Here is a 21519-nt window from a genome sequence, read left to right as displayed (position 1 = left end):
AAAATTGTATAATAGAAACTAAAAAAAAGTGTTTTTTTTTCAAAATTTTTGCTCTTTTTTTGCTTATATCACGAAGAAAAAAAAACCCAGTTGTGATCAAATACCACCAAAAGAAAGCTCTATTTGTGTGAAAAAAATGATAAAAATTTTGTTTGGTTACAGTGTAGCATGACTGAGCAATTGTCATTCAAAGTGTGAGAGTGCTGAAAGCTGAAAATTGGTCTGGGAAGGAAGGGGGTCTAACTGCTCTGTATGGAAGTGGTTAAATAAAATTACTTCTGAAGGGTGGTCTGGCACAATTTTTTCAAATCCAACTGGAATGGTTTAAAATGGAGAGAATGAAGGCTTACCTGTAGTGCCCTCGAACCACCCCATCAGGGTTCAGCATAGGGATGAGTTTGAAGACAAACATGCGACGCAGCATGGCGGCCCGTGGATCATCCTGTCTCAGAATAAACTCCAGGAAGCCATTGAACACAAAGCTGGATGGTGTTTCCCCAGGATGGACACGGCTGCTCAGGAAGAAAACCTGACAACAGAATCACAAAAAGGAAAGGGCATCACCCACACAGCAAATTTTTTTATAGCATTGTGTCTTACATAACGCTTTCACTAGGTTACATCTACATTGTGAGAGTCTGTACTTTATTTTAGCTATACAAATTATATCCCTGATAAAACTTTAATTAGGATCTGAACCGTGGAAAATAATGGTGGCCACACAAAATATTGACACTTTGGGCCCAATTTGGATATTTTCACTTCGGGGTGTACTCACTTTTGTTGTCAGTGGTTTAGATATTAATGGCTGTGTGTTGAGTTATTTTGAGGGGACAGAAAATTTACACTGTTATACAAGCTGTACACTCACTACTTTACATTGTAGCAAAGTGTCATTTCTTCAGTGTTGTCACATGAAAAGATATAATAAAATATTTACAAAAATGTAAGGGGTGTACTCACTTTTGTGAGATACCGTATATGTTTTTCCATAAATGTGAGGGTTATCTTTTCTCCCCCATTTTCCAGTTATATGTTATACAGTATATACGTTTGTTTATGTGGTCCTGAGGAAGCAGGAGTTCTGCAAAACGCGTCAACCAGATCAAGCTAGGATTGAACCTATATTTTTGTGTCGTTTGATATGTACTCTATACTGTAAACCATATGTTTTTATGCCATTAGGCATTTTTTAATTACTATATGTGTATACTTTAACAAATACTTTTTTTTATGCTAGGAATATCATGCGATAGGTTCTCAAAGGCATATGTAAAGTTCCACCCTTTTGGTCTGTACCCTTTCCCTGATATACAGATCTAAAGCAGGGTATACACAGTTTTTTTTTCGTTCAACCAGCAAGTTGAATCAAAAAAAAAAAAAAAAGGATTCCTGCATCAACATTAACCACATGTGATGTAGGGATCTCCCCTGCCGCACTATTATATGCTGACAGGGGGGAACTCAGAGGAACTCCGAGGGACTCCTCCCCCCCCTTGATGTGGGTTAATGATTTAAAAAATATTGTTTGTTTATGTGTGTCAATGTAAGTATGTGTATTCATGCATTTCTTCCTGATTTGATGTGCTATGCTATGCCATGCTGGTGCTTTGGGCGCCAAAATCTTGGCTCTCACACAGCATGCATAACATGAAGCCAAGCGCACAAACACTGATCACACATTAAAGTGGTTCTAAAAGCAGAAGGTTTATTCACCATTGACTTCTGCTGCTGCCAATTACAGCCAGCAAAGATGGAGTGAGAACATGGCTCGACCCTGCCCCCCCCCCATATGTGAATGAACACACAAAGCCAGCTTGGGAGCGTGCGTGCGTGCCCCCCCAAAGCAAGCAGCTTGCTGTGGGGGCACTCGGCTGGGAGCGGCACCAGGGGTGCCGGCAGGGGACCTGAGAAGAGAAGGATCGGGCTGCTCTGTACAAAACCATTACACAGAGCAAGTAAATGGAACATTTCTTATTTTTAAAATAAAACGTTTGCCTCCCCTCATATTTATGCAATTGCAGGATAAAAGGGTTTACTGCTGTCCTCTCTGGAAAGATTTTGCATTACTCCCTGTCCTTGTCAATCTCGATCACTCAGAAGGGAATATTCCCAATGGGGAAAATGGTAGCAATAAGGCCTCATGCACAAAGGACAGCATTTTTTTTTGCCCCACCACTGGATGCCTTTGCTCCAGGGAAGAAAAAAGCAGCATTAAAAACACACCTAAAATGATTTTAGGCGCATTTAGTGCTTGAGCATTCATTCATCCCATTGGCCAGAATACTAATTTTATTCTCACGATGGAGATGAATGAATGGATGCTTAAAGCGGAGTTCCAGCCATTTACTCACCTGTCCAACGGTCCAGCGGTGCGGCCGCTGGAAGCCTCGATCCTCTCCCTCGGCATCACTGCTGTGGGCACCCGGCTGTTACAGTTTGCGGCTTCACAGCCGGGTACCCACTGCGCATGCGCGAGTCGCGCTGCGCGCCGTGATTGGCCGGCAATCTTCTGGGACCTCTGACGTGTCCCAGAAGATTGCAGGGAGGGGGAGAGGAGAACTTCCGCTCAGGGCGCCGTGGCGCTCCGAGCGGAAGTGGGAGCGGGTACCTGTCAAAACTAGGTACCCGCTCCCCCCCAAAAAAAATGACATGCCAAATGTGGCATGTCGGGGGGTCAGGACTCCCTAAAGCGGAAGTTCCACTTTTGGGTGGAACTCCGCTTTAAGAGCTAAATGTGCGCCTCCCCTGAGGCGAGGGTTAAGGCGGGAAGCTTCCTGTCGGCTCCCTTCCCGATCCGCAATGGCACGCGCCAGGGGTGCCCGCTGTCCCCGTTGATATTCGCACTGACGCTGGAACCTTTCCTTGCCAGGGTCAGGGCGAATCTGGACATTAGTGGGGTCACTGTGGGCTCCACTGAACACAAGCTATCCGCCTACGCGGACAATGTTCTTTTCTACATAACTAAACCGCAGACGACTCTGCCGGTTCTCATGTCGGAACTGCGTGAATTTCAGGTTCTCTCGAACTTTAAGATAAATTTCGATAAGTCGGAAATAATGCCCCTTAACGTCCCACAGGAAATGGGAGACTCGCTGCGCTCGGCGTTTCCGTTCACCTGGTGTCGCTCTAAACTGAAGTACCTGGGGGTATTCCTGCCCAGTTGCTGTGCGGATGTTTACGAACAAAACTACGCCCCACTACTAACGACAATCCGAAAAGACCTGGCCGACTGGACTAAGCTGTCTGTGACGTGGATTGGTAGAGTGAACGTGCTTAAAATGAATGTCTTACCCCGCATCCCGTTTTACTTTCAGATGCTGCCTGTGCACCTGCCCAGGTCCTTTTTCTTGAGCCTCAACAGCCTGTTCATACGCTTCATCTGGGATGGTAAGCAGCCCCGACTGGCTTTCAAGAGTATGCAACGTTCTAAACGAACGGGTGGCTTGGGGATTCCGGCGGTTCGTAGGTACTACGAAGCGGTTGCTTTGCAAAGTATCCTCGACTGGCACCACCATGTTAGGGGCAAACGCTGGGTCCCCATGAAGAAATTCAAGGCGGGCAGGAACTTGTCCCATGCGCCTTGGTTGTTACCGCCCGACAGAGGGCTCTCACCCCTGGCATCCCCTGCCACCACGCATGCCCTACAGGTGTGGGATGAGGTTAATGGGAGTCTCCAGCTGTCCGCTCGCATCTCCCCGCTGGCACCCCTGGGGGGTTACACTTGGTTCCCACCCGGGGAGGATGTGTCCTTCTTCGGGACCTGGGAGCTCGGTGGGGAGATCCGCTGCGGCAGGTTCGTCCAAGAGGGGTCCATTGTATCATTGCCTGAGCTCAGGGAGCGCTACGGGCGCTTCCCTATGGACTTCTGGAGGTATAACCAACTCACTCACTTCCTGCACCCCATCTTGGGCGAGGTGCACTCTCCAACTCAGATGACATCTTATGAAAAATTGTGCATATCTAAAGACCCGATTCCTCACGCTATTGCGTTGCTTTACCAACTCCTGCAGTCGGGCGGCCCTGTCCCGAAGCCCATATTTATTCGGGAGTGGGAGAGGGACCTACAGCACACCTTCACGGACCAACAGCTGGACCACATGTACCAGCTGACGCACTCCAGCACAGTAGACACTAGAATGCAGGAAAATGGGTATAAGCTACTGACCCGTTGGTATCGGGTCCCCTCGAGGCTCGCACAGATCTACCCGGGCCAGTCGGACCGCTGTTGGAGGGGCTGTGGGGAGCGGGGCTCCTACCTGCATATTTGGTGGGAGTGCCCGCTCTTGTGCCCCTTTTGGCTGGATATCCGGGCTCAGATAACTGCGATCCTGGACGTGGAAGTCCCAGACGACCCAAAACATTTTTTGCTTCACCTTCCCTCCATCCCCCTGTGCCATTACAGGAAAAGTGTCCTGCCACACCTCCTGAACGCGGCGCGCCGCTTGGTGCCGATTTATTGGAAACAATCGCGGTACCAATCCGCGCGTCCTGGGTGAAGATGGTGAATGATATGTCGGCAGAGGAATGGATGGCCAGAAGTAAAGACCGATACGATAAGTTTTACTCCAATTGGGCGCTATGGATACACTATACTACTCCTGACTCGTAAGAGACCCCTGGTCCAGTTGCATCTGCCTTTGTACACATTGTGATGTTTAATTCTTTGCTTCTCGATCCACCCAATTCCCTTTGTTCTTCTCCCCCCCTTCCTTGCCATAGTCGAACCCTGGCCCTAGCCTCTCTACTCCTGCCTTGCGCTGGTTGGGTGGAGGCCACCCTGCTCCCCGCCCACACTACCCTATAGTATGATTTCACTCTGTGACAAGATTTGTGGCTGAAGTTGTGGGGTGGGGGTGGCAGTTGATGGGGAAGCCTGTGGGCGGGACACCAATCCCACCCAATTGTGCACGTTATAGTTACTTCACGTGTTTAAAATTTCAGCAATGTTTCTGAGTGCCTTGTTGTTCTCCATCACCCCTCCGGCTCATGCAACACAGTCGATTATTGGGGGTTTCTGTTGTTCCCCCTCTTTTGTTTATTATGCATACTCTGCCTTATTGCTGTATTGTTACATGTCTTTTACTTTCTTAAATAAAGATCATATAAAAAGAGCTAAATGTGCTTAGCGCTTAAGCACGTCAGGCAGTTTTTACCGCAAAACACTGCTGCTCCTGAACATGCTGGCACTGGGTTTTTTACTACCTCAAAATGCCTGTGTGTGCAAGGACACATGGGCTAACAGATGAGCATTTAGATGCAGGAAATAGAAGGTCAGCATCCAGACTTACCCTCTTCCCAGTATAGCGATATGGACGTGGATTGGAGCGATCTGGGAATAGCTTGTCCAGCCTGGGCTCCCGTTCCTCCGTCATCCCATGACATGAGCTGATGGTCAGCAGGTCCACACGTAGGCCGTCCAGTGAGTGGCAGAGCAGCTCACGGTGATAATAAATGGAGTCTGGGGGACTGCTGGAAAGAGCAGCAAGGAAACAGTCAGTTGAGGTGTATGATAAGACCACAGTGCAAAACACAAAAAGTCAAGAGTATTTTAGTAGGAATTCCATTATAAATTATACATTAAGAAAAAAATGAAGTGACATTCAAGTCATAATTTTTTTCTTCCATAAAATAACTTAATAAATAGCTAAATAAATAGCTTAAAAAAAATCCCCCTGATCTGCACTCTCTTCTGCTTTTCGACATCTGGAAACCATTCTCTCTAAAACTACTGCCATTAATAATGCAAGCTTCCCTGATGGAGAGCTCTTAATACGCTGAATGTTGGCAATACAATAGAGGTCCCGGTACCTAATAACTTTTTAATAAATGTAATACCCACCATCGCCCCGCTAAACTGGGATTACAAAGGCATTATGTATGTTGAGGACCTATATCATAACGACGCTATTAAAACATTCGAAACACTTAGGACAGAATTTGACCTATCCCCCAAGGACCACTATAAATTCTTACAAAATTTCCCATTTTTTGAGATCCTTGAAGGATCCACACATTGACATTCAACATTCAGTATGGCAGTTCTATTCCTCAAGTACGGTACCCCAGAAAGGAATACCCTTCTTTTACAACTTGCCTTCCATAAACCTGGCCCATAGCAAAAATGGGAAAATGATCTGGGCAAAACCTTCAATGATTACCAATGGAAATGAGCCTTTAGGTCAGTCTATAAAGCTACGAGATGCGTCAACCACTGGGAACTCACACCAAAAATAGCTCTGAGATGGTATCTTACACTCTATAAATTGTCCATGTTTTTGCAATCAAACCAATGTGCTGGAGAGAGTGCGGCATAGTTGGTAATATCAATCCTACCTTCTTTTCTAGCTTTGTACTTTTTCTTTCTTACTATACCTACGTTCCCCCATGGGGATCTTTCCGGTCCCTATGAGCACTGGTATTACTAGAATCAGTGTGAAATTGTCTATTTTATGCATTGGTAAATACCTTTGGGAATGTAATTATTTGTACTCTACTTTGTTATATGCCAAAACTTTCGAAAAAACTATTTAAAAGAAAAAAAAAAAAAATATCTTCTGCATTTACTTTGAAAGTGTCCACTGGCCACACTGACACACTCCCAGTTTCTATGGGTTACCCTTATGCCCCACCGGACCTATGGATTCCCCTCTTAAGCCTGCGCTCCCGCACTGTACTACATTGATACGTACAATGATCTGAGCATTGCGCACACAGAAAGTGCAAGGACGAAGCAAAGGCATATTATTTAATCTTTGTATCCCCCCTCCCCTGTGTGTGCTGCGCTCAGAATGCTGCAGCATTTTAATACAGAGCAGGAGTGTGCATGTACAAGGGACACCAAAGGGACTACATAGGTTCTGGAGAACATATAAAACAGGGAGTGTGTCAGTACAGTTGGGGGACACTTTCAAAAGTAAACACCGCAAATGCATGCAAGTTATATGGTTATTTATTTTATGGGGGGGGGAGGGGGGAACTTTGATGTCACTTTAAGTAATATATAAAATTTCAACAGAAGTAATTTTCTAATTTTAGTTAGGCTTTCCCTTGCAAATCTCCCACATTACAGATATCCCCCTGCAACAGCCTTAAATACTGATTTCAAACTATTTATTTATTTTGCACTTTTTTAGATTAGATAGGGTGGAGTAGAGTTAGGCCCCTTTCACACTTGCCACTCCGTCAGCGGACTCCATTTTTCACAGCGGGGGGATCCATCCGCCGACCCCGCTGAGCAGGCGGATGGCAGCTCCGTCTGCGCGCTGTGTGCGGAGACGGAGCTGTCAAGTCCCCGCTCTTCTCTATGGGGGAATCGGATGAAAACGGATCACTTGTCCGTTCTCATCCGATCCAATCCGCCAGACGGATGGAAAATAGGGTTTCCATCCATCCGGATTTGACGGACAGGATCGGATCGGATGTCAGCAGACATGTCTCCGCTGACATTGGATGCCCCATAAAGATGCATGGGGCGTCCATTCAGATCCGCCTGACAAACTGACAGGCGGATCTAAACAAGTGTGAAAGGGGCCTTAAAAGTGATGTCAGGTTTTTTTTATACTGCCACTGGGTAGCCTTCTCTATTTGTCTAGTGACATATGAAGCAAAGAGTGAAATCCAAAATTTTACAGTTGTCACCAGAACAGGAGGTTAAAGGAATTTTAGTGTGGGAATATTTGTTCCAGACAGACAGGGGTTCTAAAGCCTGTTACACACCAAGTTTTTATTCGTTCAATCCAGCAGGTTGAACGAAAGAAAACTGAGGAGTTTGCGAAGAGCTTGCTGTACTTACTATGCAATGTTAGTACAGCGATCTCCCGGCTGAGCTATCCTGTTCTGACATGCCTCCCACTCCATTGGCTGCCAGTGCTAATTAGATACAGATCAGATGCTGGTTTTTCAGCATGCCCGTTTGACAGAAGCCTGCCGCTTGGTTGGTTTCAGTTGAACAGGCTGATTTTCAGACTGCGTGTACCAGGCTTAAAGTTTACCTACTTATCAAAAAGTTTTGTTTTTAGATACACATTAATAGCAACTTAACATAATGGACTGCCATTGCTAATGATCTACATAATGGTTTCAAACCAATGACTTACTCAAACAGCTAAGCCCAGGGACGTACCTGCCAGGAGACATGAGTCTGCAGTCGCTGAATCGGTCATCCAGGCCGGCCAACATCTCCTGGCTCTCCTCGTATGAAAATGGGAAACAGAAAGCAAAGTATGTTGTGGCTCCACGGCAATCCAGAAAACGATGTACAAAGGACAAGATGAACTGGTTGTCCACCATCTAAAGGAAGAATGAAAATGTTTTTGAAAGAGGTTTTACATTATAAGGGTATTAAACCCTCAGTTTATACGAGGACTATCGCCAGCTGATTAAATCACTCACTGAATATGCAGATTCTTTACCTTTTAATCCTTGCCTATATTCCTGTCTGATTTTGCGACCTTGATCACTGCTCTAGATTTCCTGTTTCAGGGTGGCTTCTTTCTTTCTCTTGCAGCATCCTATGGAGCCACACTTGCATGCAGTGACTAGAGATGTGACTTCCTACACTGTGTGCATCCATAGAACACTCAACACTATAGTCTTGAAGCTCAAGGCACTCTCCTTCCTCCTCCCTCCTCCTCCTCCCCACCTTTCTCCTAACAGAATGGCTAGAGACTGCACTGAAGATGGAAGCTTAGGGAAAGCAGCAAGGAAAGCTGTAAGCTGAAAGTGATGGGATATGAATTTTAACGAATCGTTTCCTGGGGAATGTTTATTTTATGGAGTTCAATGTGTTAAATTAAAAAAAAATGTGGGAGGATTTAAACAACGTGCCGACCAGCCGCCGCAGATATACAGCAGCAGGTTCCCACGAAACGACGTACCCGTACGTCGCTTCGCGGGAGCGATTGTGGGGGCGCGCACACCCATTCACCAGAGGGAAATCTGATCTGCGGGGCCGGCGGCCGCGATTGCCGCCGGACACCCGCGATCGCTCCCTGTGGAGACAGAACGGCGGCCTGATTGGACTATAGATCTCCACCTGTCCTACCACCCCTCTATGTACCTTCCTGCATGCACACATTGATTTCTTTCCCAGGAAAACAAAGCTGCTACCTTGACTCTCAAAAGCCTTCCACGCAGTTTGTGGGTAACAGAGTCTTGGAAGATTTTGTTTATGTGGGCTGTGCCTACGTTATTAGAAACTGACTTCCCAGCAGTTTACCTGCTCCTGCAAGAGAGTTTTACAAGCCTGGTGATAAAGTCACAGGGAGAAATAAAAACTGTTTTTGGGAAGAGAAATAATGTAAAAGAAAAAAAAAAGAAGAAGTGTGTGCACTAGGAGGACGGGAAGGATACATATGGGTCATTCCCATTCAAATTCTTTAATCCACATCAGCTGATAAAATTTGGTCAGAGGGGATTGTGACACGATTGAAACAAGGATTGGCTGTACTGGGGTTCAGATACTAGACAGTAGTGATCGACCGATATTTTTTTGTTGCCGAGACAGATACCGATATTTTGGCCATTGAATAATCGGTATCTGCCGATACTTTTGTACATTTAAGAAAAAACATTTTTAATCACTTGACAGGTACTCGCCGCATCGGTTGTCATTACAAGACAGCCAACCCGTCGGCTATGGACGCCGGTACCGGGGTGATGCCTCTAGCTGCAGGCATCACTCCGGTACAAGCATTTTCCCTAAATATCGGCAATATCGGTAACCTCCGGGGGCTGATTCCGATATATCGGGGAAAGTGCATATTGGCCCCAGATAGATCGGCTTTGCAGATAATCGGTCGATCCCTACTAGACAGGTCATGTAACTTGAGTTCTGTACCTGGAAGGTGGGTCTGTCACGAACACGTTCCCAGCGTGATCGGATAGGGACAGTGCGGACGAACGGTGCCATGCCCTGTGCATACAGCTTACTCTGCTTGTTCATGTTCATGATGTTAATCTTAATGAGCTTTCCCGGTGCTCCTCCACGTATGCTAAAATAGAACCACGACCTGACAAAAAGCAAAAAGATGACACAGAGACCATTCCAAACATCTCCTACAAAAAGAATTCAGGCATGAAAGAGACTGCTCCACACAGAAAGACACACATAACAAATACCACCCCACACAAAGACAGCCGTGAGACACATGTGACAGCAACCACGAGAGAGAAAGAATGACAGACATGACAGACGCAGACCCCTACAGAAAGATTCAGGCATGACAGACTGCCCTGTACACAAACACACGACAAACGCCACCCCACACAAAGACAGCCATGAGACAAACACACACACACAACAGCAACAGAGAGAGAGAGAGAGAGAGAGCGCGCGCGCGAGCGAGCGACACACATAGGCATGACAGACCCAGACACATGCACAAAAAGAAAATAGACGTTACAAATACCTCCCATAAAGAGGAGGTACACATGCATGACAGATTCACACAGAAAGACGTACAAATGACAGTGACTCCCCGCTGAGAGAGAGCGAGCGCGAAAGCGTGTGAGCGAAAGTGAGCTCCCCCCACGTACCTGTTTCCATTCTCGTACTCTGTCTCTGCACAGTCCGGTTTGGTCCAAACATTAAACTCATAGTCCACAGTCTGTAATAACCCACTGAACGTTGTGCTGTTGCCTCCATTGGAATTCTGAACATCACCATCTGCGTCCAATCGTTCGACTTTCTCTACTCGAGACAAATTTCCAGAGTCAAACTTGGAGCTGAAGAGTAACCCCCCGCAGCGGACTTCCATCACTGCGTGGTAGCAGTGGGAGGGTGCATTCTCTAGCAAAAAAAAAAAAAAAAAGGAGCACTTAGTATACAAAGTATTTATGGTCTTCATATGGCTACAAATCACTTTGCAAAGAACAAGGCCCATTCACCCTGATATACCAGGCATAAAACCCATATGACAGGGACAATATTTGAGTGGGAGCAAATTTACCATCTACCTCCTAGCTTAAAGTCCTTTCCTTCTGTGTCACAATCATGGCAATCCTGATGCCTGTGCTGTAGCCCTTACTGTATGTTAGAGGCTGTGTGTAAATGACACGCAAGTCAGTCCCTGCTTCTGCCTCTCACCTTATGACTTACTGCATAGTAACAATGTACAGTCTGAGTGATCACTAGGAGAGCAACCCCTAAGGAAATGCTTCCTCCTGCTGGTCACAGAATATTTTACCAGAATCCAGCTCACATACTAGGCATAGCCACTTGACGACTGCTTTTTAGGATCTATAGTGACCCCCATCAATACAGGGCCAAGCAATGGCTTAAAGACATCAGGCAATATACTTTCTTTTCTGGCAGTTAACAACTTGCTTCAGATGACTGAACATTTCAACTGGGATAGCCGGCACCAGCACAAGGGACACTTCTCATTAAAGCGGACCTCTTCCCCCACTACTCTAACAAAAGTGTAATTTTTTCTGATAGATACCCACTTCCACAATTCTCGCTTAGGTGAGAACTACATCAGCTTGTCCTGCCCCCAACAACCTCCAGAGAGACGTCACGGATCCCAAGAAACTGCGGGACCAGTCAGAAAGCACCACTGGACCATATGAATACGAAGTGGAGAGCAGTCTATGAGACATTGGAAAGTGATAGTCCGCTCCCAAATCCAGAACAGTGGAGTCCAGCAAAGGATCAGCTCCAGTGAACACATTGCTGGACTCATGGGCTGGTAAGGGTCTGTTTGCTAAAAATCAGAAGCTATGAATTTGTACAGTTTGTAAAGTTCCTCTTTAGGCCCCTTTCACACCGTTGGTCCGATCGGGTCCGCCTGTCAGTTTTTCAGACGAGCCTGATTGGACCATCCATTGCCCTCTATGGAGCAGTGGATGTAAACTGGCATGTGTCCGTTGAAATCCGCCGACATCCAATCCTATCCTGCAAAAACAGAGGGATGGGGGGGGATCCGTTCCCCATGTGTCTGGTGGATCGGATTGAATCAAATTGAATGACAGTCGGATGTAAACGGACAGGTAGTCTGTTTACATCTGACCGCCCCTAGAGGAAAGTAGGCTGTATCTGCTTATGCAGTGTGGACATGGACCTGTCAACTGCCTGATCAGCAGAGATCAGTGGACAGATCCCCCTCTGAGCAGGCGGATCTTCTGGCAGAGTCCACCCATGTGAAAGAGCCCTAAAAATGTAAAGAACGTCCCTTGTGCGGTTTTAAAAAACAAACTAAACTAAGGTTTTAAAGTTATTGATGAGTCCACTTTAGGGACCACCAGGGAAGCTCCAAAGATGCGGCCTTGTGCAGCTTCTAGAGGAAAAGCGAAGATCTGCATATCCCTTCAGCCGCCCATTACTCTGGATCTACTCATTGTTCTTCAAAGCCCTGAGTCCTGTGTCTTTCTGCTGCTCTGTTCCTCTGTTATCAGCATGAGAACTTCTGACAAGTTCTCCGACACAAGAGACTATTAAACAGCACAGCCCTGTATGTTTCTTCCTTTCTCTGCCTATGTGGAGGGGAAGGGGTGTGTCCCTTTCCTCCACTCAGCTGTCACACAGTGTATGCCAAGACTCCACACCCAGTGCTGGAACAGGAAGAAACAATTCTAACATGATGTTCACTTTCTAAACAGCAAAGAAAGCTGAAGACAGCAGATATACAAATAAGACTTATGTAGGGAGATTTGTTTTATCTGAGGCTGTTCACTTCACTGGGTATATGTGAGGGTTTACATCCACTTTAAGCTTCATACACAAAATGAGAATAACGGACAAATGATAGTCTTTTTTTTTTCATGCTAGTCTATTGAAAATGAAGAGGTTACTAAAGTTACGAAAAGGATTGGACAGAATACAACTTTGGAAGTGATGCAATTGTGTTGCATCGTATCGTAATGTATTCCTTAGTTTCTGGGCATGTGTAGTCTTGCTCTTCCAATTTTTTCCTATTTGTTCCGTTTGTCCATTTGGATAATTTCGCATGAACTGTCCTGAATGGCTCTCAAAAGCTGTGTACTAAAGATCAGATCATACGATTGCTCAGAAATTGCTATATTTCACCTGATTTTGGGATTGCGTACACTAAGGCATAAGACACTAGCGCGCTTCCCAAGTTACAATTTCCAGTGCAACTTTGGAGCTTGATTTCTGATGCGATCTTGACCCGACTTTACGCTCAAGGGTTTAAAGTTGTATCAAAAGTCATACCAAAAGTAGTGCATGCACCTTTTCAAAGTCGCTGTGACTTTAATACGCACCAATTTGAACCAGTGCCATTAAAAAAAAAAAAAGAATAGGGCGCGACTTGTCATGCGACTTTGATGTCCAAAGTCGCATGACAAATTGCACAAGTGTGAATGGAGCCTTAACCACATCCTGCCTGGCAAATAGTAAAATTAAAGCTGGGCGGTGGCTTTCCTGTTCAGGAAGGGGCACACAGCGTGGCAATCGGTGGAGCAGTTTGTCACTTGGACGTAGGCTCTTTACCATTTGATTAGCTGTGTCCAATCACTGCAGATCACAGTGTAACAAGGAAGTGCTGGTTATTGGCATTCCTCTATTCATACAATAATCACACAAGTAAACTGCGCTAAATAAAACAACCTGAAGCTGCAACTTAAAAGTGAGATATATACTATACCAGTGATGGGGAACCTTGGCACCCCAGATGTTTTGGAACTACATTTTCAATGATGATCATGCACTCTGCAGTGTAGTTGAGCATCATGGGAAATGTAGTTCCACAACATCTGGGGTGCCAAGGTTCCCCATCACTGCACTATACAAACATAAATAAAAAAATAAGTTGCGCTAACTGTGAAATAAAAAAATTGACAAAAAAAGGTAACAAAATACGAAACTAGTAACGAAAGAAAAAAATATAATAATGAAAACAAAGACCAAAATTGACAGCGCATGAGTAGAGGAGAGCCGACAAGGTAGATCAGCCCTATCAGCTATGCCCACCAGTGCCGATTAGTGGTGCCAATCAGTGCCACCCATCAGTGAAGGAAAAAACTTACCATTTAAAAAATTTAAATAACAAACGTAGAAAAACGTTTTCTTTTTCTCAAAATGTTTGATCCATTTTCATTTGCTTAGCAAAAAAAAAACCCAGTGGTGATCAAATACCACAAAAAGAAAGCTCCATTTGTGTGAAGAAAATGATAATTTAGTTTGGGTATAGGGTTGCATGACCGCGCAATTGTCATTCAAAGTGAGACAGTGCTGAAAGCTGAAAATGGTCAGGAAGGGGGTGAAAGTGCCCTGTATTGAAGTGGTTAAAGTAATAAAGTCGTTGGAGCGACATAACCGGTATTTTAAAAGGGACAATCCAGTTGAACACCATGACCTTGTGTTTAGCTTGCCATACCAGTACGCTTCCAGGGAACCGTCGCGCGAAAAGGATACACAAAATCCTGGGAGGATTTTAAATCGTTCAAAGCCACGCTGCTAAGCATTAAGACACACAGCTGTCACACAATGGAAGATCATATAACGTATGTCATACATACTCCATGATCAGGTATAGGTGAAGTTCTAGGATTACCCATAACTACGCTCTAGAAGAAATGACACTAATAACATACCACCAACTCTCAGAGCTCTTTCACATGGGTGGCAACAGCCAAAAAAAAAAAAATGTCAGAGCCGGGGTCCTGAATTATAAGCAAAATGAAGAATGACATGATGCAGTCTGTCACTAGCTTTAAGGTAAAACTAAACCCATCAATTTAACAATTTCCCAAAACAGTTATATTCAAGGCGTGATGCGAATGAGAACTGCCACAGTTGCATGTGCTCTCAACCAAAACTGTCAAGCCATCAACGGCTAGTGTCATAACTGATCACATGTGCAGAACCATGGTAACTGGAAACTGCAGATCTAACAGAGGCCCAGGATGGCAGTTTCCTTGGCTGCAAAGGACAGGAGGGTTTTGTTCTGCTCTAACACAGCAGTCTTCTTTCATCAGAGTCCCCCTTTAACTATTTCCCAACCAGGCCAATTCTGAGATTTCTCTCCTACATGTAAAAATCATCTTTTATTTTTTCTTGCTAGAAAATTACTCAGAACCCCCAAACTTTATATATTTTTTAAGCAGAGGCCCTAGAGAATAAAATGGTGGATGCTGTAATGATATCGTGCGCTGGGACACCATTTTGTCAAACAGCCATTTTGGTTTCAGAGCTCAGCCATGAAAGTTTAAAAGCCAAAAGGCACTCCTCCACCAGCCCCCACCTTATCCTAATTAAAATTAGTATGCGAGCTTCAACAGGAACTGTTACTTCAAACAAAAGTCTTATCTTAACAGACCCTGACAGATGCTGGGTCATAAACGAAGCAAACCTTATCTCAGCAGGCTGAGTTGTAAATTCCACAAGCCCAATTGTTAATTAGAATGTAACACATGTAGCAATTTATACCCATTTCATAAATGCAGATAGGAACATGACACATTAACCAAAAGTATATATTTGAATGCCAAATAAAATACAGATCGAATTAAGATCAAACATGATCACGTTTGCTCCTAGGGAAGACAAGCTAGCGGTCAGATGCCTTACGGGTCAGAGGTTATTACGAGATAACCTGTGTTTGGTGTCCATGGATGTAAAATTCAATGCCGTACAATAAAATATCAGTTTCAAGAATGTAACCATTACATATTTCAAGATATGAATTCTGTTATAAAATCTGTCTAAACGGGAGGTCCATTAGCAGTTTATGAGCCTCCGGGGGCCCATGGCCCCAGTGTTTATTGGTCAAGTACTTCTGGTGACACCCCCTGCGGGTCAGAGAAAAAAAAGAGAGAAGCTGATGGAGCTCTCAGTTCTCATTTTACCATCAAAGCAGAAACATCAAGCTGGATGACCGATCACACATGTTCAGCTTCTGAAACTAAGATACACTTGGGACTTTGAATGGAAGTATTTCCATTTCTAATTCTTTATCTATTCTTCTAAGTTGCTGAATTGTGTCTATTTCTTTGTAACCCATTTTTCTGTAAATATTTTTATTTGCACCAATTTTAACCTTTTTATAATTAAACCTTATTTTGAAAAGTGTTACATTTTGTCTCTAAGCTCTTAACGCAAGCTAACCAAAGAACATGCCTCTTGGAAGAGCGCTACTGTATAGAATAACCCTCTGAAAATTCCTGTCTGAGGTGACAGTGTGTGTTACAGATGATTATTCTAAAGTCATGATTGGTATTTCTAAAATTACGAGTATCCGCTGGGCTCATCCTAACGTAATGGTGGTGGCAGAGAAAGGGTTAATTGCTTAATTAGCCCGGTGACAATCGCTCTCAGCCTGCTGGCATCTAGATTGTGGTCCCACAAGCTGGACAATGTGTGCCGGGTGCAGCTGAGAGTGGCACTGTTACGCAAGTGACGGCAGGGTGTGAGATTGCCTGGTCTTTGGTCACGAGCTGGATGAGAAGGTCTGATAACCACCACCGTCACAGATGCTGCAATTTTTTTGTCACACATTTATTGCAATTTTCTGGGAAAAAAATACACTTTAATGAATTTAAATGTAAATGATGAAAAAAAAAAAAAACAATAAACAAACACAATTTTTGGGTAAAATATAAAAGATGATGTTACGCCGAGTAAATAGAGAACTACCATGTCACGCTTCAAAGTTGCGAACGCTTGCGCCAAACTATGGTACTTAAGTTTCCATAGGTGACGTTTTACTTTTTTTTTTTTTTTTTTTTTTTTTTACAGTTTACCAGTTTAGAGTTACACAGGAGGCATAGAGATAGAATTAGAATTATTGCTCTTGATACCTCATGTGTGGTGAGTGTACATATGCAGGCGCGAACTACATATACCTTCACCACTGTATGCGAGCACCGGTGGGTGAGGGTGCTTTAAAAAAAATAAACAGTCCCTTTTTTTTTTTTTTTACCCTGGTCACTTTTATTCCTATTACAAGAAATGTAAATATTCCTTGTGATAGAAATAAGGAATGACAGGTCCTTTTTTATGGAGGCATCTGGGGTCTATAAGACCCCAGATCTCTCCTCTACCCTGGAAAGCATGAGATAAAAAATAAATAAAAAATTGATCTATGCTTTCCAGGAAAAAAAAAAAGGCAGTATTTACATCTGTCAGAACCGGAAGTGACATCATGGCATCACTTCTGGCCTCCCAGGACCATAGAGATGGCCAGGTCCATCCTGTCCTCAGCCAACTCTATGGTAATTTGGAAGCACAACTGGATCGGATACTGTGCTCCCCGATCCCACGGGAGGGCCTTCCCCTCTCACTGCCTGTAATGTCAATCTAGAGGCTAATCGGCTACTAGGATGGCTTTTACATGACAGGTAATCGCTTACTGGAAAAAAAATAAAAAAATAAAAAGATACAGGGATGAGGTCTATAGCTACAGGCATCACCCTAGTTCAACCAATGAAGTCCAGGACATCATATGACATCCTATAGGTGGGAAGTGGTGAATATAGTTGTATTACTAGTTGATCCCGCCAGTAAAACTAACTTTACACATGCGCCAAGAACAGGCATTTCATCCAGGTTTTTAAAGCCCCACGAAGTCCCACCGACACTCTGTACCAATTATGTCCATTGCAGCTGACAGTGTAGTTCACTCGGTTATTTTAGTGGTGCTTCATATTCCGTTGTGCCAAAATGTATCCAGCATGTAGCATTCGGCTGATGTTACCTCTCTCCTAATGCCTTCACGCATACAAAACATAAAAAAAAAAAAAACACATCTAAACATGATCAGTGCAGTAATGATATCTAAGATTTCAACACCCGTATAAACAAGCCTTAAATTGTTTGTTACCCCAACACTTCATATTCCTGATATGTGCCTGCTGTACCATGTACTTGTATGAGAAAGTCTCCTGTTCCCTTTGTATTGCTTCCTTTTATGTGAAATCCCTGGTGTTCCTGCCAGTCCCTCTGCTTTACTAATAAAAACTGGCCACACTAAGCAGGAGAACACACCCTGGTCAGTTCTCTAGCTGTGCTGGGAACTCAGCCTGATCTCCTCCAATGATTAGATTTGCTCTGACCCCCCGCATAGTCTTTTACTGTAAAGCTCAGTGTCCTGCTGTTTCTTCTCCCCTCGGCTCTTATGCAGCTGAGAACAGAGGGAAAGTGATCACTTAGAAGAAAGGGGAAAAAAAGTATCTTTTTATATATATATATATCCATACATACACAGATGTTTTGTCTTTCATTTCTATTTTAAACTGAATGGAATGTTTTACAAGGAGATCGTTTACAATCATTTAAGGGCTCATTCACACTAGCAGCAAGGACTGTTACTCATTGGAAAGCAATCTGTGCTCAGATCACTTTTCAGAGGTGTTTGAAAGGCAGTGAGGAGGTGATATGTCGCCTCCTCACCACCTGATTTATCCCACTAAATACCGCATTATCGCTCTTCATTCTGCGCAGTTGTTCCACGGTTAAACTCGCCTGAATAGGTTGGGTTCAGTAGTGCCCACCGAACAATTCCTGCTGCGGCTATAAAGCAAAGCATCCCAGCCGCTGCCCTTGCAGTTAAAGAGACAGCGGTTTAGATACAAACATTTCCTATTGGTGGGGAGGGCAGAAGGGGGCGTGTCCCTGCCTGATCATCTTTAGTGTAGATGAGCCCAAAAACTCAAAGTAGTTAACGCTCACAGTGCTGGAAGTTCAGCAGCAGGAAGAGGACGGGGCAGCCCTGCAGAGAAGATTTCTACAGAATCCAACTGCATGGGTATCATGGGACATCTTTCGGCCCCTTTCACACTTGTGCAACTTGTCCTGCGACTTGGGACTGCAAAGTCGCATGAGAAGTCATACCCCAGGATTTCCAATGAGTACCGTTCATGTCTGCACTACTTTGGTCCGACTTTGATGTGACTTGAGGTCCATAGACCTCAAGATTACACAGGCATTGCTTCAAGGCATGGCAAAGTTGTGCGACTTTTAGAGTGCACAAGTGTGAAAGTGGCCTAAATGATGTAACTAAAGGCGGAAAGTTTTTTTCAGCAACTCAATGCATTTAGGCATCTAGATGTGGTGAAAACGACTTGCTGAAGTTCAAATCGAGCATCAGAATGGGGAAGAAAGGGGATTTAGGTGGCAGGCTGGTGGAGTATTTCAAACACTGCTGATCTACTGGGATTTTCACGCACAACCATCTCTCAGGTTTACAGAGAATGGTCCAAAAAAAAAGATAAAATATCCAGTGAGCGGCAGTTGTCTGGAGGAAAAATGTCTTCTTGATGTCAGAGATTGGGCAGACTGGTTCGAGATGATAGAAAGGCAACAGTAACTCAAATACCCACTTGTTACACCTAAGGTATGCAGCATACCATCTCTGAACACAAAACATATTGAACCTTGAAGCAAATTGGCTACAGCAGCAGAAGACACACCAATGCCACTCCTGTCAGCTAAGAACAAAAAACAGTAGGGATGCACCGAAATGAAATTCTTGGCCGAAGCCGAAGAATAATGAAATGCTTGGCCGAAGGCCGAATACCGAAGGCGGTGTTTCGCATTTTTTCCATTTATTTTGCCAATTTTTTGTCCTCTCTCTTGTCCTCTCGTGTCTCTCTCTCTCGTCCTCTCGTGTCTCTCTCTCGCTCTCTTGTCCTCTCATGTCTCTCTCTCGCTCTCTTGTCCTCTCACTCTCTCTCTTGTCCTCTCTTGTCCTCTCATGTCTCTCTCTCTCTCGTCCTCTCATGTCTCTCTCTCTCTCGTCCTCTCATGTCTCTCTCTCTCCCTAAAGGTTACTGTAGGGAATGGGATTCAGTGCACACTGCAGCCTTGTACCATAGGGTTAATGTTAGTGACACTGTAGGGATTGGGAAGGATGCTGGGAATGGAAATCAGGAAGCATGCAGGCAGCCTTGTAAATTTTAATTGCAGATACAGGGCACTGGGCAGGTCAGGGTTAATGTGGTAACATCAATTACTCAGTGACAGTCAGTGTCAGTGTGGACTCGATCAGATTATACAGTGACAGACAGTCTCTCATAGTGGTAGTAGGAGGCTGGAGGTGGACTAGTAGGAGCCTGGAAAGGAGCACAGCCGCATACATACATTACTCACTCGTGCACTGCAGCCCGCCCCACACATTCAGTGAGTCTTACTCTCCTCCCTAGTTTTTTCAATGGCACATTCAGGAAGCCAATCACGCCGTGAGTAGCAGCACAGCGGAACCAATCAGGTGTGCAGGCACGCGCGATTGGTTCGCTGTGCAGCTAATCACGGCGTGATTGGCTCCCTGAATGTGCCATTGAAAAAACTAGGGAGGAGAGTAAGACTCACTGAATGTGTGGGGCAGGCTGCAGTGCACGAGTGAGTAATGTATGTATGCTCACCGCTGAAGTGTCCCGGCTTCCCCTGCCTAACACGGAAGTCTGCGAGTCCTCCTGTCCTCCTCCGAGTCCCTCCCCCTTCCTATGTAAATATCGTGACCTCGGCGATATGAATATCGCCTACGGCCACAGAACGATAGTCGATATCATATCGACTATCGTTCAGCTCTATTGTTCGGCACAAATTTATTCGGCCTTTTTACTTATTCGGCCGAACACCGAAAGTGCTTTTTTTGCTATTTTCGGCCGAATAATGTTCGGTTGCCGAACATTCGGTGCATCCCTAAAAAACAGAGGTGGCAATTCGCACAGGCTCACCAAAATCGGACAATAGAGGATTGGAAAAACATTGCCTGGTATAAGGAGTCTCAATTTACGCTGCGGCATTTAGAAGGTAGGGTCAGAGTTTGGTGTAAACAACATGAAAGCATGGACCCATCCTGCCTTGTATCAACGGTTTAGGCTGGCGGTGGTGGTGTATTGGTGTGGGAGATATTCTCTTGCCACACTGAGTCCCTTAGTACCAATTGAGCATTGTTTAAATGCCATGGCCTACCCGAGTATTGTTGCTGACCATGTCCATCTCTTTATGACTACAGTGTACCCATCTTCTGATGGCTCCTTCCAGCAGGATAATGCACCATGTCACAAAGCTTCAATCATCTCACCACTGGTATCTTCAACATGACAATGAGGTCACTGTCCTCCAATGGCCTCCACAGTCACCACATCTCATCCAATAGAGCACCTTTGGGATGTGTTGCAATGGGAGACACGCATTATGGATGTAAAGCCGACAAATCTGCAGCAACTGCGTGATGCCATCATGTCTCTATGGACCAAAATCTGAGGAATGTTTCCAAAACCTTGTTGAATCTATGCCACAAAAAATGAAGGCAGTTCTGAAGGCAAAAGCAACCGGTACTAGCAAGGTGTACCTAATAAAGTGGCTGGTGAGTGTAGCTGTCCATACACCATTCCTAATGAACAAGTCAAACCTTCGCTCTATGGTAAGCCTTGTTGGTATCCTCCCACCCAACATCCTTCAAATGAAAAATAAAAAAGGAGCTGGGGGAAAAAAACTGTCCAATCAGCTCATGGCTGTCAGAAAACAGTAGCCCATCAGGGGAAATTGTCCATGGTCCAGGTTCATAGGCTTTCTGGTTATACAGGAGGGAAATGTGAATGGGGGGCCAC

General features: G+C 44.7%; 1 protein-coding gene across 1 annotated transcript in view; it reads right to left on the bottom strand.

Moving 5' to 3' along the window:
- AGBL5 (AGBL carboxypeptidase 5) overlaps nucleotides 1–21519 on the bottom strand; it is a 165109-nt gene that overhangs the window by 120678 nt on the left and 22912 nt on the right. Inside the window, exons 2-6 of the mRNA XM_082249750.1 lie at nucleotides 10540–10792; nucleotides 9842–10013; nucleotides 8126–8292; nucleotides 5292–5472; nucleotides 351–529 (exon numbers count right to left, since the gene is read on the bottom strand). Coding sequence (XP_082105876.1) covers nucleotides 351–529; nucleotides 5292–5472; nucleotides 8126–8292; nucleotides 9842–10013; nucleotides 10540–10760 — 920 coding nt within the window. The 5' untranslated portion in view covers nucleotides 10761–10792. The remainder of the gene's footprint in view (nucleotides 1–350; nucleotides 530–5291; nucleotides 5473–8125; nucleotides 8293–9841; nucleotides 10014–10539; nucleotides 10793–21519) is intronic.

The sequence above is a fragment of the Pelophylax lessonae genome (genome assembly GCF_965119305.1).
Source record: "Pelophylax lessonae genome assembly, chromosome: 3".
In the NCBI taxonomy this organism is placed as follows: domain Eukaryota; kingdom Metazoa; phylum Chordata; class Amphibia; order Anura; family Ranidae; genus Pelophylax; species Pelophylax lessonae.
The sequence above is the reverse complement of the archived record's forward strand: the minus strand, read 5'-3'. Positions and strand labels throughout refer to the sequence as shown.